The 13590-nt window shown below is 40.4% G+C and overlaps 1 protein-coding gene across 9 annotated transcripts in view; it reads right to left on the bottom strand.

The window, feature by feature from the left end:
* Positions 1–13590, bottom strand: part of tnr (tenascin R (restrictin, janusin)) — a 163586-nt gene that overhangs the window by 26228 nt on the left and 123768 nt on the right. For 5 of the 9 annotated variants that reach the window (XM_085804750.1, XM_085804752.1, XM_085804751.1 and 2 more), the window contains 3 exons: positions 9363–9482; positions 8827–8970; positions 2693–2812 (listed from right to left, as the gene is read on the bottom strand). In XM_085804750.1, the coding sequence (XP_085660876.1) occupies positions 2693–2812; positions 8827–8970; positions 9363–9482 (384 nt within the window). Of the gene's footprint in view, positions 1–2692; positions 2813–8826; positions 8971–9362; positions 9483–12366; positions 12634–13590 lie in introns of all 9 variants that reach the window. The other 4 variants (XM_085804744.1, XM_085804747.1, XM_085804746.1 and 1 more) reach the window with 1 other exon arrangement.

The following is a 13590-nucleotide window of genomic DNA, read 5'->3' as shown; positions in this document are numbered from 1 at the left end:
CATTTTTGCAAAGACTAATGATTGCCAACACTGGGCGAGTTGTTTGAAACATGTGAAACCTTTGAAACTTTTCACACTTTCATATTTCAGCGCAGTAGCTGTGCATGTCAAGTAGCTTAAAGCTTAATCATATGCTAGCTAACCAAATGTAAGTTGGCATTCCTTCACTTACAGTGCATTTGGACAGTTTTCAGATTTTTTCCACATTTTGCTATGTTGCAGCCTTATGCTAAGATTATTGCAAGTCACAGCTCCTGCTGGGCCGCTCAAGGACATGCACACAGTCACTGCTGTGTTGTCTTGGCTGTGAGCTTAAGGTCTCCGTCCTGTTAGAAGGTGACTCTTCCGTCCAGTCTCAAGTCCTGAACTCTCTTTTCGAAGCTCCTCTTCCTGGTCCGTCCAAATCTCGCGTGATTCGCAGTAACCGCACTGACGCCGGCGCAAATCACGCGAGATTTGGACGGACCAGGAAGAGGAGCTTCGAGAAGCTTCCGCTACAAACAAGCTTAAAATATAGACTTATTTAATTTTTTTCGGGACAATTACGCAATTTGGGGCTTCAGCACAAGACGGACATTACATACGAGCATCATGGAGGTATTTGGATGTTTTTTTGTGTGTGTTTTTTTACGAAGAGCTCTGGTGTCCCTTTGCAACCGTTGCATTGAAATGCACTGCTACGCCAAGACCCCCTGTAACTCAGAGAAGGGACGGTGGACTCTGAAAATTCTTCCAGCCCTTAGTCAACATGAGGGTGAGTAGATAATGAGCGAAATATCATTCTAGGGTGAACTATCCCTTTAAGCAGTGGTCTGTTATTCAGCCTTACTTCTACTCTAAAAAATATCATTGTCCCTGCCAGTGAAAAACACAACACACCCCTGGAGCCTCCGCCCTTCTCTGTGGAGATGATGGTGTGCAGGTGATGAGTGGTGCATGGTTTCCTCAAGACAAGATGCTTAGAACAGAGACTTCAATGTCAGTTTTGTCAGACCAGATGATCTTGTATCTAACACTTTGCAGACTTTCACTGAGGAGACACTTCCATGTCTGCCAGACTGGTGAGGAGTGAGCAGTGATAGTTGTCTTTCTGGAAGTTTCTCCCATTTGCATACAGGCTATCTAAGGCCTTATCCACACGAAAACGGAGCTTCACCATAAACAATTTTTTTCTTATTCGTTTTGAAAATAATCTCCATAAACACGGCATCGTTTCCAGTGTACACATGGATCCACTGAAAACGGCTTAAAACGCTGTAGTACATACTCTAAGCCTGTGTGGAGCGTGTGTGACGATCTGTGAAGTTTTAACGGGCACGATTCAGTACCAGTACCCCCCCCCAAACCGCCCCAAACGTTTCTGTCTGGACGAGAAGCCTAAACGATAAAATACTTATGTGGATTCATTAAATCAGTATTCGTGTGGACGGCTCTAAAGCTTAGCCAGTGACCATCAGGGTTTTGTTGACCTCTCCTGCCAAGGTCTTTCTCTCCTGACGGCTCAGTTAGGAAAACTCTGCCCTGGGTTCTTTCAAACTTTCTCCATTTCAGAATTATAGAGGCCACTGAGCTCTCGAGAGCTTTTAATGCAGCTGAATTTTTTTGTGGCCTTCCCTATATCTATGCCACAACACAGTCCTGTCTCTGACCTCTGCAGGCAGCTCCTTTTTCTTCACGGTTTGGTTTTTGCACAGAAATGCGCTGCCAGCTGCGAGACCTTCTACAGAGAGGTGTGGGCCTTTTCCAATTCAAGCCCAGTCGGCTTAATTTGCCACAGACGACGATCATGATTTAGGAAACATCTTAAGAATGATCAAGAGAAATTAGTGGCAGCTGAGCTTCATTCAAGTGTCGATGATATTTCAGTTTTTCTTTTTAGATTTTCAAAATGAACTCATTTTCTATCGTTATGAGGTTTTGGGTGTATTGTAGTGATGACAGAAAAAGTACAGTGAAATTATTTTTGGCATAAGGCTGCCAATAGTATGAAAGCAAGTGGCGTGGATACTTTCTTAATGCACTGTAGTTCAGGGAACAAATCATAACTCTGATGTGTCAAGCAGTGTGGCCATCTTTCTCCCCTCTGGATATGCCTGTCAGACAGTGAAGACATGGCCCGCATCAGAAAGGTATGCTGTGTAATACTGTAACTGCGATGTTTGTGCCAAGGCTTCGGGGTTCTACCAAGCATAATGAACTGTTCTGAAAGCAAGACTAATGGGTCTATATTGCCTTGAAGGACGCATCCCGCAGATCGCACTTCTTAATGGAAAAACCTTGATGGTACCTGTCATATCTCCACATGATGCACCTGAATGATCCAAAACAAATCTGCTCATTATAGTCTGACTCCACAGGCTGATGTCACTGCAGTCCACAGTGTGATTCTACTCAGTGAATATAGCATTTTCTCAGTAAGTTCATATGTAAGTGCTTATTTCTATAAAGTCTTTGATGAACTCGTCCTTCATGAAATAGAAAACAAAATCCACATTGGTATCAATAGCGCAGCTGATGTGTAAAATGTGATTCAGGATAATGTTTCCCAGTTCAAGAGTCCCTATTGGAAGACCAAGACCAGTAGTGGGGATTTGAAACTGAGAAATGATCAGCAAAATTGTTTATTAATTGCAACTACGCAGTTGCAGAAATAAATAAATGAAAAAACATAAATGCTGCTCTGAAAACTTACCCTGGTTGTGTGTGAGGGTCAGCACATAGTTGTCAACACTGGACAGCGGAGGATTCCACCTCAGCAGGGCTCCTTGTGGCGTTATGTTGAGGGCCGTCAACTCAGATGGCATGTCCATCGCTAGGAACAAAAAAATATGAGCACAACTTTTTTTTAAATAATACTTAGAGGCTCTCTGACTAATTCAGTTCATGTGTTTTATTTGTATAACATTCAATTACATACAGTTTATATTAATACTCACTGCAGGACTATAGTATAAGACAGCAAAAAATTCATGTTTTTTTTCATTAAATGACAAGAAATCCAAAACAATTCTGAGTGTTCAACTGCCTTTTGTCTGACTAACACTTTGAATTTCAAAGATATTCAGGTCCTTTTTTAATGGTAAAAATGGTAATTACATTTGAGAAGCTGGAAGCAGCGGAGGTTTAAAATTATTTTTGCCATAGAAATAACTTAAAGTAATTACTTCAGGTCTACAACTACTTTAACTTTAGTTAATGAAAGGTGGAAGGACTCACTGCAAAGAGAAAGCATGTAGCTGCTGGGTGTTGCAGGATTTCTCATCTGAAGTATTTTGAAATACTCTCCCAATAATTTGCACAAAACCTACACAAAACTGTCACATCTGCTGTCAAATGTAGTGAGGGAATCATTTTGCACATACTGTAGTGAATTGCAATATAATTGCAAAGGGACCATCTATGCCAATTTATACCTAAACAAATTCTGAATGGCAAACCATCATTCAAGCTACATCAGACTTATAATTACTGTGGCTCTTTTTGCCATTTTGATCACTGTTTCCTCAATTCTACACATCAAAGAGAAAACACTGTCAAATATGCGGTAGACATATTCTCCTGAGCCTTCTGTTTCCCCACCCTCTTCCTAATTTCATTCTCAGACTGCTGGACATGCCAAAATTGAGTTTGAATTTAATTATACCTTTAACCTCAGTGTTTCAACCCCAATTTCTCCCCAGGCGTGTTATTTTGGCACGGCAGAGAGCGTGGCAGGAGAACATAGAGCCCTGCATGTGCTCCAAAGCTCTGCCCAGATGAGGTAATTAATACTGCCCTGCCCTCATCAGAATTAAAAAAGAATTGTGCTCATTAGCACGCTGAAGTGAGTCAGAGTCTTTCTTTTCACTGCAATAGATGAACAAACCTGATTAAAATCATTACTTTAATTGCAAAAAGGTTTAAGTGAATTTAATGGATGCCTGCCAAGTCAATTAGATTGGCAAAGGAGATGAGAGTTGAGATGGCCAAAAAGGTAAATAAATAAATAAATAAATAAATAAACAGGTCGTCCTCTTTCATTAGGGTCTGTGATAATCCAATCACCACTCTCCATTTCCTGATTGCACTGGTGAATCACAGACTCGAGCCAATTACGTCACACTCACACTATGATCTAGATCTGAAAGTCAAGCTCCAGCGCTTAACATCCTGTTTGGACTCAGGACAAGACAAAAGATTTGTAAGAAAGAAACAAATAGCTGCTATATAGCTGCAACATGGGGCTGTGGTGCAGTTACATGATGATGGGAATCTCTGTATAATTAAACCTGGGGTGTCAGCTGCCAAAAACACACTCCATTTACATACTATACTGCCAAAATCCACAATTATATGTATCCATGGATACTGGACATTGAGATAATGATCATGCAGCGTCCTCCTGTAAAAGCCTGATAACACAGTACAGCACTGACTACAGCGTCACAAAAACAAGTGTCAATAACACAATAAAACATGCACAAACACTGGTTATGATCCTTCCACTTGTCCACTCAAAGCTGTAAAACCTGACAACAAAGAATCGAGAGCTCTGAAGAGAAGCGTGTCAAAAGCTCTACGCCCCGTCTGAGCCAGTGTTGTCTGAGAGAGGGTCTAATGGCGTACGTTTCCAGAGACCAACTATACACCCGGGCAAGTGCAAAACATCATTTTACAGTTACATGAGAATTAAGACAGGTTATTTTAGATACGCCTGAATTTGTGAGTTTTATTTGTGAGTACAGGACTTAGTTTCACCAGCAAATATTTTAATCATGATTGTGCTTGAGGACAAATTCTACGAATTGTATTCATTATTCATTTGTATCAAGAAAACGGCAGCAGCTTACATTAATGATAATAGCTTCATTACTATGATGCTTAAAATTACTTATTCATAATAAAATTAGTGGCAGCTATTATAAAGTTGTCTACTTACTAAGGGACTGTGGTGTCAGACATCAGGGAAATCAGTTTGATTTCCAGTTTGACAAATCAAGTTGAGGGAATCAGGAGTCACCAAAAAATGACAATGGTGAAAGCTTTCAGTTTTAAGTTTTACTAAACTGATGTTAGGTAACAGATTATATGATATAACGATTGTGTTATATAAGAATAAGATTATATGATCCTGACTGATTCTGACTATCATTTAGTCTTGTCTCACTTTAGCTATGTTGGCCAGTACTAAGCTGCTAACTAGCTACTGTGCAATGTACCAGGCTGGATTAAATGACTCCTTATTGACCAAGAGCCTGTGTTTGTCTTTGTGAACCTTAATGAAGCACAATCCTCACTTACTTCGAAAAAGAGTGGATCTCCCTCTGCACAGACGCTAGTTTACAAGTCAACACCAACATCTTATGTGATAGTTCAGCTCACACATAAAATCAGTGCTGATACAGTTAATAAACCTGCTTTGATTGTGCCTGTGATTTTATTGGAGACAGTTGGTCGAGGGGGCTGTTGTAATCAGGGGGGATTTTATGTTTTACTGTTGATGTGCTATGAAATACATTAGGAAAACTTTAAACTAACCACTGGTGTGTGGTTGAAAAGGGACAACCCAGCTGTGATAGTTGGCTGCGAAGTCTGCTTTGTGTTCTGTCTGTGGTCATTATGTAGAGCAGACTGCAGCAGACAGTACAGTTAGTAAGACACACTAGGCCGGTTTACTCCCCAGTGTATCTCTGCATCCACTCTCATTACTGCAGAAGCTGCACTGCATCACTGTAAAAAAAAAAAAAGCTGGTTATCAGTGTGTGAGTGTGTCCTCCACATTAACCCCACAGCTACACTGGATGCGATTGTGGCACAAAATAAAAACTCATGTGGGGCAGACTAAAGCCGTGCAAATATTTGTGTCTGCTGCACCAGCTGAGCCTGAGCCCCACTGTTGTAGCAGGGAGGGTTTTTCAGAGCTGAATTTAGATTCTCACTGTAATCTGTGTGGAAACTTAATATGTTTACTAATCAATCGTTTTGAAAAGTGAGATGTGATCTATCATTACATCCAATCTGAAAGTATTGACTACTTATTTGTTTTGTGCCATTTAGCATCCGAACCGTATACATTAAAGACCCTGTATACAGACTTTTCATTTAGTGTTGATTTTGGCGGCCCCTGTGGACGAAAGCGGTGGTGTTTTGCTGGAATGAAGACTGCATTTCCCACTGTCATGAATATGTTTATCTGGCCGGCGCGTGTAGATTTGTTTTGGAAACGTCGGGAAGAAGACGGAGCTTGCTTTTTTTTTTTTTTTTGCAGCGTAATGTATCTATTCGTATCGTTTCGTCAGTGGTCCGACCCGACCATGCCTTCCAGAGGCATAGAATTAGACTGCTTAGAAATAGTGTATCTTCACACTGATGGGCTCATTTACTGTTGTAGGTAACAACACATCAGCAGAAACCAGAGACTTTTGCCCATCCAGTTAAAAGCTCCGTACAGGGGCTTTAAGCAAATGATCCTCATGAAGTTTCACAGAGAGTGATCATAAGTGTAACATCAGCATAGCGGTCTGCTCTGAAGTGTGTGACTACATTATAATCTTTTTGTTCAGAGTTATTCTTGGCAGTTATTTGCAGACTTGTTCCCCATCTGTGAATAACTACTATTTTCTGTCTCATTATTTTTTAAGTGTGAATGAAAAATAATGAACCACTTGGTTTAAATGATGGGGTGTTCCACCTCTAATTGATTGTATGGTAAGTGATAGCACTTGAGCAGAAATGTCGTGCTGAGACTGTGACACATGTAACTGGGCTGGAAGAATGGGGCCCTGAAAAGTGCAGGCTGCTGTACACCAAAGACATGTCCAACTTTACAGGCCTCACTGGTTTCTGGGAAGGTTTTCCCCAGATGAAAACCAGGCTCCTTTTCTTCTTCTTTTAGACTTTTACATGAATTGCCTCTCTTACTCTCAGCCTCTATTTTACATCTTTTCGTTTGCAACTCTCATCTCTCAACTCATCATTCATTTCTCTATCATTTCACCTTTCAGTATCGACTGTGACTTTATTGTATATTTTAACAAAGCATCGTTTATGAAATATCTGTAAAAAAAAAAAAAATTGCACAAGCAAGGAGGACTTTAATAGTCTTTCTTCAACCATTAGTTTTGGGGAGATTGATACTTTACTAAGGGTCCTGACATTTTAGTAATGAGCACTGACTTTAGATCTTAAACAGGCCTTCACACGCTCCATTTAATGTCAGTTCTCTCAAATTCATCTCAGATTAGTAGCACCTGCTGTGTCGGCAAAATAAAATATGGCTCGTTGCTTTTTTATTTTTTTAGCCCCTCTGACAATAATTGATTACAGAAGCGAGAGAAGCAGCAATTCAAGTCATTACATACTTGGCCAGGCAATGTTGGATTACTCTTCCAATCCCCCTGTTTATGTATTGTTGTTGAAGGCATTATTAAAATGTTCCTGGTTGGGCATTGTGCAATGAGGAAAACGTTATTTACCATTCCTAACAAGCTTGACTTTGGAGTTATGTTTTTTTCAGGCTATTACAGCCTCAACGGCTCTCTTCATTGTAAGTACATGGGGAGTGTGAGGGAAGGGAGCTGATGATAAAGAAAGAGATGAGAGAGAGAAAGAGAAAGTGAGCGAAACAGTCTCTTTTAGCTTCTTCTATCTCACTGCATTCTTGAACCTGCTGGCTCCTGCTCTCATTGGCATGCAAACACACCTTCTGCTCTCCTCCTCTCACTCCTTTTCTGCGCTCTCCTCAGCTCCCTCGCACCCATACACACACACACTCACACACACACACACACACACACACACACAGTGAAGATTATGCATACAGCACTGGGAGGCTGTGTTAATCTTAGGTTAGTGGAGTTCTCTTACAGAGAGGAGCGGTGTCTCATATTTACATGCGTGTGTGCAAGAGAGGTTTTATGTTTTCCTAACTTTAGATTCAGTGCTAAGTTACGAGTCTGAAAGCAGAGAGGGGGGGCGAAAGGCAGATTTAACTAAAAAAAGAAGGATGAAGCACAGAGGAAAGAGAGAGGGGACAGAAAGATGGAGAACAGGAGAAGGAGGAGAAGTGAGAGAGGCATAATTTTGTAGAAGTGAGGAAAAAGGATACAGAGATAAGCAAGGAAGGAAAGACAGATAGAGGAGGGTGAGATGGAGTTGGGAGTAGGTTACCAATTACTGGGTCACAGAATGGACAGTTTCATCTATCGCAGCAGCAAAGATTGTACCTCCTGCAATGTCAGCTGTAACCTTAGATTTTGTCTGATATCTGTGTGTGAGTGTGTGGGTGCCTGTCTGTTTCTCCTTTTACTGTAATACAAATCTCCCGGCACCAAGCTGTTGTGTGTCGCTGTGGGAAGAACAATTGGTGTGAAAGTCTAGCAGAGGAGAAGCAATTCTTCATTCATTTTACATGGCAAACAGGAGCGTTTAGTGTGAGTAGTAGTGAGTTGTAGGAAAGAGCAGCGAGGAATATGGTTTTAATACAATGTAGCCCTTCATTTTACAAGGGCAGAGCAGTACATAAAATATAACAATGTCTGTCTTGGCCTTTCAGGGGATGTGTTTACAGCAAGGAACCAAACAAGGAAACCTTAGAAGCAGGCAGCCTCCCAAAAAAAACTGATGATTTGCTGTTTTTCCCTTGTCCTACACAACTGTAAATTAAAGAGGTTTAGGTTTTGGACTGTTGGTGACTCAAAACAACCAACTGCCGTATTCCTGTGGGCTTGGAGGAAATTACATCTGTTCAAATTTTTTTTCATATCTTACCGACCAAACAATGAATCAGTTAATTGAAAAAGTAATTAAACACCATGTTTTAATAAAAGTTTTACTGTGAGCTCCCACCTGTGAAGACGGAGGTGGTGACCACTTTGCTCTCCTGACTCCCTCGGACGGCGATGAGACTGATCTCATATTCTGTAGCGGGAAACAGACTGGACAAGGTGAAGTTTGTCACATCGCTATCAATCACCACGCTGTCCACTCGGCCTGCAGGAGACACCAGAGAGAGAGAGAGAGAGAGAGGACTAACATCAGAACATCACAGGTCTTCATGTACGGGGTTTATTGCTTAGCCTGCTGGTGTACGTTTTGCATCACAGACTACATTTTTAATCAATGTAGAATTTTAATTAAAAACTCAATTAAATTCTACTGATAAAATGTTATAATTAATTAGGTATAACAGGGTGTGTCGCGGGGTGCTCTGCTACAAAATATCGTCCATTGGAGAGACCTGGTATGTCATACAGTACGAAATGCCATGTTCATTTAGCTGTAACAAGGAGAAGCTACTGTGTGTGCCGTTTATAAGTTCATATAATAACAACTTGTTATTAACAACACTGAAGATAAACATTAGACTGAATATTATTCTTTACCTCTGGCTGACTGATAGGAAAGCTTATAGTATTCAAATGGAGCCAGTGGTTTGATCCAGGAGATAGTTACTGAGTCCTCCGTCACATCTGACACCATCATCTCTTTTGGTGGGTCCATGCCTAGAAATGGGTTAACGTTAAAAAACATGTGGTCAAAAAGGTGAATTATAGGCAATATGAGAGTGTGAGTCTTCTAAAAGGGCGATCTTATAAATCAATCAGACTGTTTTGATCCCCGATGTACAATTGGAACACATTATCTGGTTTATTATTAAGTAAGTTCAGGCATTTACATAAACATCTAAAAGAAACAGTGCCCTTGAAAGCTCACGTATTTCAGTAATCCTCATAAGGGTCATTTTTAATCTTCTCATTACATTTACATAAACAGACCTGTCCTTGGTCTGTGGAAGCACATGCACTTTTAATGCAAATTTGTCTTTAAAAAAAAGAAAGAAAGAAAGAAAGAAAAAAAACACCTATCAAAAGATAAAGAACAAAATGGCCGGCATTAACATTGAAAGTGAGCCTGGTTTACACAGTGGAAACCTCCCCACCCCCAACAATTTGTTTCATGTGTCTCCTGAGACGGTTGAGCTGCCATGGAAAAGGTTATGGTGAAAACAATGTCAGCAAACAATTTCTTAGCAAGTTTTGAGCAAGTACAGAAAGAAATACAAGGTACCGAAAGTTAAAGAGGGGAAAAGAAAAAGATGGAGGGAGAGAGAAAGCTTGTTTCTATGTCTTGTTATGGATAAGGGGAGAATCTTCTAAGCCACCTACACTGCACTCTCATTCCTGCTTTGAAAAAAATCTAACATAATAATGACTGTTGGGTCAGTTTTTAACTATTGGCTTTTAGCTAATTTGAATTCCACTTGTATGAAACCAATAACATTTATTGAAATTGTAATTATTCATTTATGCATACAGTCTCTCACTTATTCTATTTGCTTTGGCAAAGGTGTCACCGTGAAAAATGATCGTCTCTGATGGAGCTTCCTGAAGGTGACTGAATTATTCTGTCAGAGGTATCTAACTCCTGTTGACTGTATCCCTGTGGAAGATCGCAATTCAATTTGCACTGTGTAAGCTAATAAATGAATGTGGCCCTCTGGCTCAATCACATTAAGACTCCCTTAACACTGACCACAGCTGAGTGACGATTCACAGCAATGTGAACCAGCTCGCCAACTACAACTGTTGTTAACACTTTTGAGAAAAGCTGTAAATGTTGCTACTGTAAAAGCACAACTAATTATACGAGGAGCAGCAGAGTGCAGCCGTTCATCAGCGCTCACATTGACACAGAGATCACCGTGGGGCACCAAAATTACCGCACTGTAAAGGCAGAGGCAAGAAACACTGTACTGTACGTCAGTCTCAAAACCCCTGTTCAATTTCACCCTTGAAATCTGCTTATCATCATGTGTGGGTGAATGTAAAGAGAGAGTAAGAGAGAGAGAGAAGGAAGGAGGGAGGATACTCTTAGCTGCCAAGGTTTTATGTGACCCTGGCACAAAAAAAAAACGATGACAGCATGCAGTGTCTCTGGCGCAGAGTTAACATCTCCATTGTTAAATGCTGACTTCCTTCTTTTCACTGTTTGTCTCCAGCCCACTCTTAGCTTTCCCTTTTAACGATTCCTCTTTTGTCCTTCTTTCTGGAAAAAAACAAACACAAATTCTCTGTTGTGTTTTGCCCATTGTCTCTCTCTCTCTCGAAGGTTAAAATTCTGACCCTCTTCTTATTCAGCGTCTTCCCAGATGAGAACAACACACTCGTAATCAAAAGAATTGTTTCTGAGACTCCTTTTGACACAATAAGCCAGTTAATGAAAAATTGAACAGTCATACTTCATAACTTATTAAGAAACAAGGAGAAGGTTGCAAAGGATTTTTGTGCTGCAGTGTGAATTAAACATTTTCATTAAAAGGAACAGAGAGAAATGATCGACAAACTGTAGGAGGAGATAAAAGAAATGGAAGACAAAAAAGATTCATTGTTACTGTCAAGATAGAAACTGGACTTGGTACAAAGCAGAGGCAGAAAATTGAGATTTATAATCTGAACCCTCATGTCACATTGCACCTGTCCTTCCCCACTCTCTCCTCTCTCTGAATCCTTTCCTTTATTAGACTGGCCATTTAACTGCAGTTTCTCAAATACTCTCTCCACCCTTCAAATAATCTGTTTGCATTTAGGCTCAACACTGGATTTCTATTCAGACTGGCTATTGACTCAAGTTTCATATCTGAGTTTAGCAAAACTCAGCCATCTGATACCACAAAGAACAAAACAAACTAGGATTTGTGGTGCTACAGTAGACCTCTAAGTTTGGCAAAGAAAAAATAAGGAAATGAAAAAAAAATACCTTTAAGGCAGACATCTAATTACAAAACTCATTCTGCTGTGGCTCTGTGCAAATGAAATGCTCAAACAGCATTTCTGTGAATATGTATTAAATTTAAAATCACTTTGTATTTCCATTTCTCACGCAGATTTTCTCCTCTTTCCTTTTCTCCCTTTACTCTCCTCACATGTGCTAATTCAACACTTTCCTTTCAAAGAAATCCTCTTTCAAACTCCCGACCTCAGTTTTTCTTCACTCTAAATGGGAATTGGGAAATTCCAGCACAACCTGTATCAATAAACCCCAACAGCGCAAACCATTCATAAATGTGGAAGGAATTAGTCAATTAAAAATCCTCTCTGATGTGAAGATTAGCTACTTTTTTATATAAATGGTTGTAAATTGAATATCTTTAAATTCTGTAGTGATGCCTGAGCAAAATCACTGATTCAAAGACTTATCATCAGTATTTAAAAAACTGAAATGGCCACTTTTCACTCTTTTATTAGTATTAATAGTTTATAAACCCAACAATTAGCAAAATGTAAAAATACTATGGACAAGGGAACACAAAAGTTTTCAGACCTCAGACAAAGCCACAAACCTTTACTATGCTGCTCATGCACGCCTTCATGAAATCAAGCAGCTCACCTGTCGTGAGTGATGCTGTGATAGGCTCAGAGGTAGCATCCCCCTGAATTGTGATTAGACTGATGGTGTACGGAGTGGACGGCAGCAGCCCCTGGACCAGTGACCTCGTCTTGGAGCCGTCCAGTGTAACCTTTGATGTGTCGGTCCCGTCGGCAGAGCTGTAGCTCAGGATGAAGAGGTCGGCGGGCGGTGCTGGAGCGCTCCACGCCACCAACACAGAGTCTGAAGTCACCTCTGACAAGTAGAGGTGGGTTACGGGTCTGATTCCTGGAGGAATGGAGGATCCAGAGGTAATTGGCAGGAGTTCTTTTTTCTTTTTTTCCCTCCAAAGAACAAGAATGAAGCCGGAAAATAGCGAAGAAAAGAAAAAAAAATGGCTGTCATCATTATGAAGATGACAGACAAGAAGCTAAATGATGGATTGATGGAGTCCATGGATGAAGTGAAGGAGAGTTAATAGCGCAGTTGAGTGAATTAGCCTTGGGTGTAATGGTGACGGGGCTGGTGATAGACAGAATGGACCACGATCATGTGGAAGTAATGATTTGATAGAAAAAGAGAAACTAATGAGTCCATCCTCCATAAAGATGAAGATGTGATGGGACTGTTGACAATAAGAAAACGGGAGACATGGTGATGATAACAGATGCTGTTGTCAGAATGACCAGGACGGGAGATGATGTGATGAATATGAACAAGTGCAGCCGATGACACAGCGGAAAATGGAAGAAGACTTTCATTCAATTAGCCATGTGCTGATGTATAAATATCCGGTAGCATGATGCAACTTTGGTTTCTTATTTTCTGATTTCTCCAGATTAAACTAATTTTCTCTGTAATCTGTCATCATTTAAAACCTGCAATCGCTTTCATTGTTGCTCTCTTCTCTTACTGGCGACTCTCTACCTTTTATTATTCTTCACCAGTGCACTGTGCAGTCAGCAGAAGTCTGTGTTGCGTAAACCCCATGCTAGTGGCGTTCATGTGTATCCTTGTGCGTAAAGCTGGCAAAAGATAAATGTGATACAAACAACAACACAAGGAAACACTCGTCCAAACTTTGCACAACACCACGAGAGATCTAAAACTCTACTTGGAAGCTTTACGGATTAAAATTACAGAGAGGAAGATGTAACTGTTGGTGTGGTGTAATGTGATGGCTGTAGTGGTGGTAGTGATGATAATAATGACAGCCCTTTTGCAGAGATCTTAGTGATTCAAAAG

Source organism: Trachurus japonicus, chromosome 17 (assembly GCF_045865225.1).
Source record: "Trachurus japonicus isolate A0001 chromosome 17, Traja_1.0".
Taxonomy (NCBI): Eukaryota; Metazoa; Chordata; class Actinopteri; order Carangiformes; family Carangidae; genus Trachurus; species Trachurus japonicus.
This window is presented reverse-complemented; position numbering and strand designations above follow the sequence as displayed.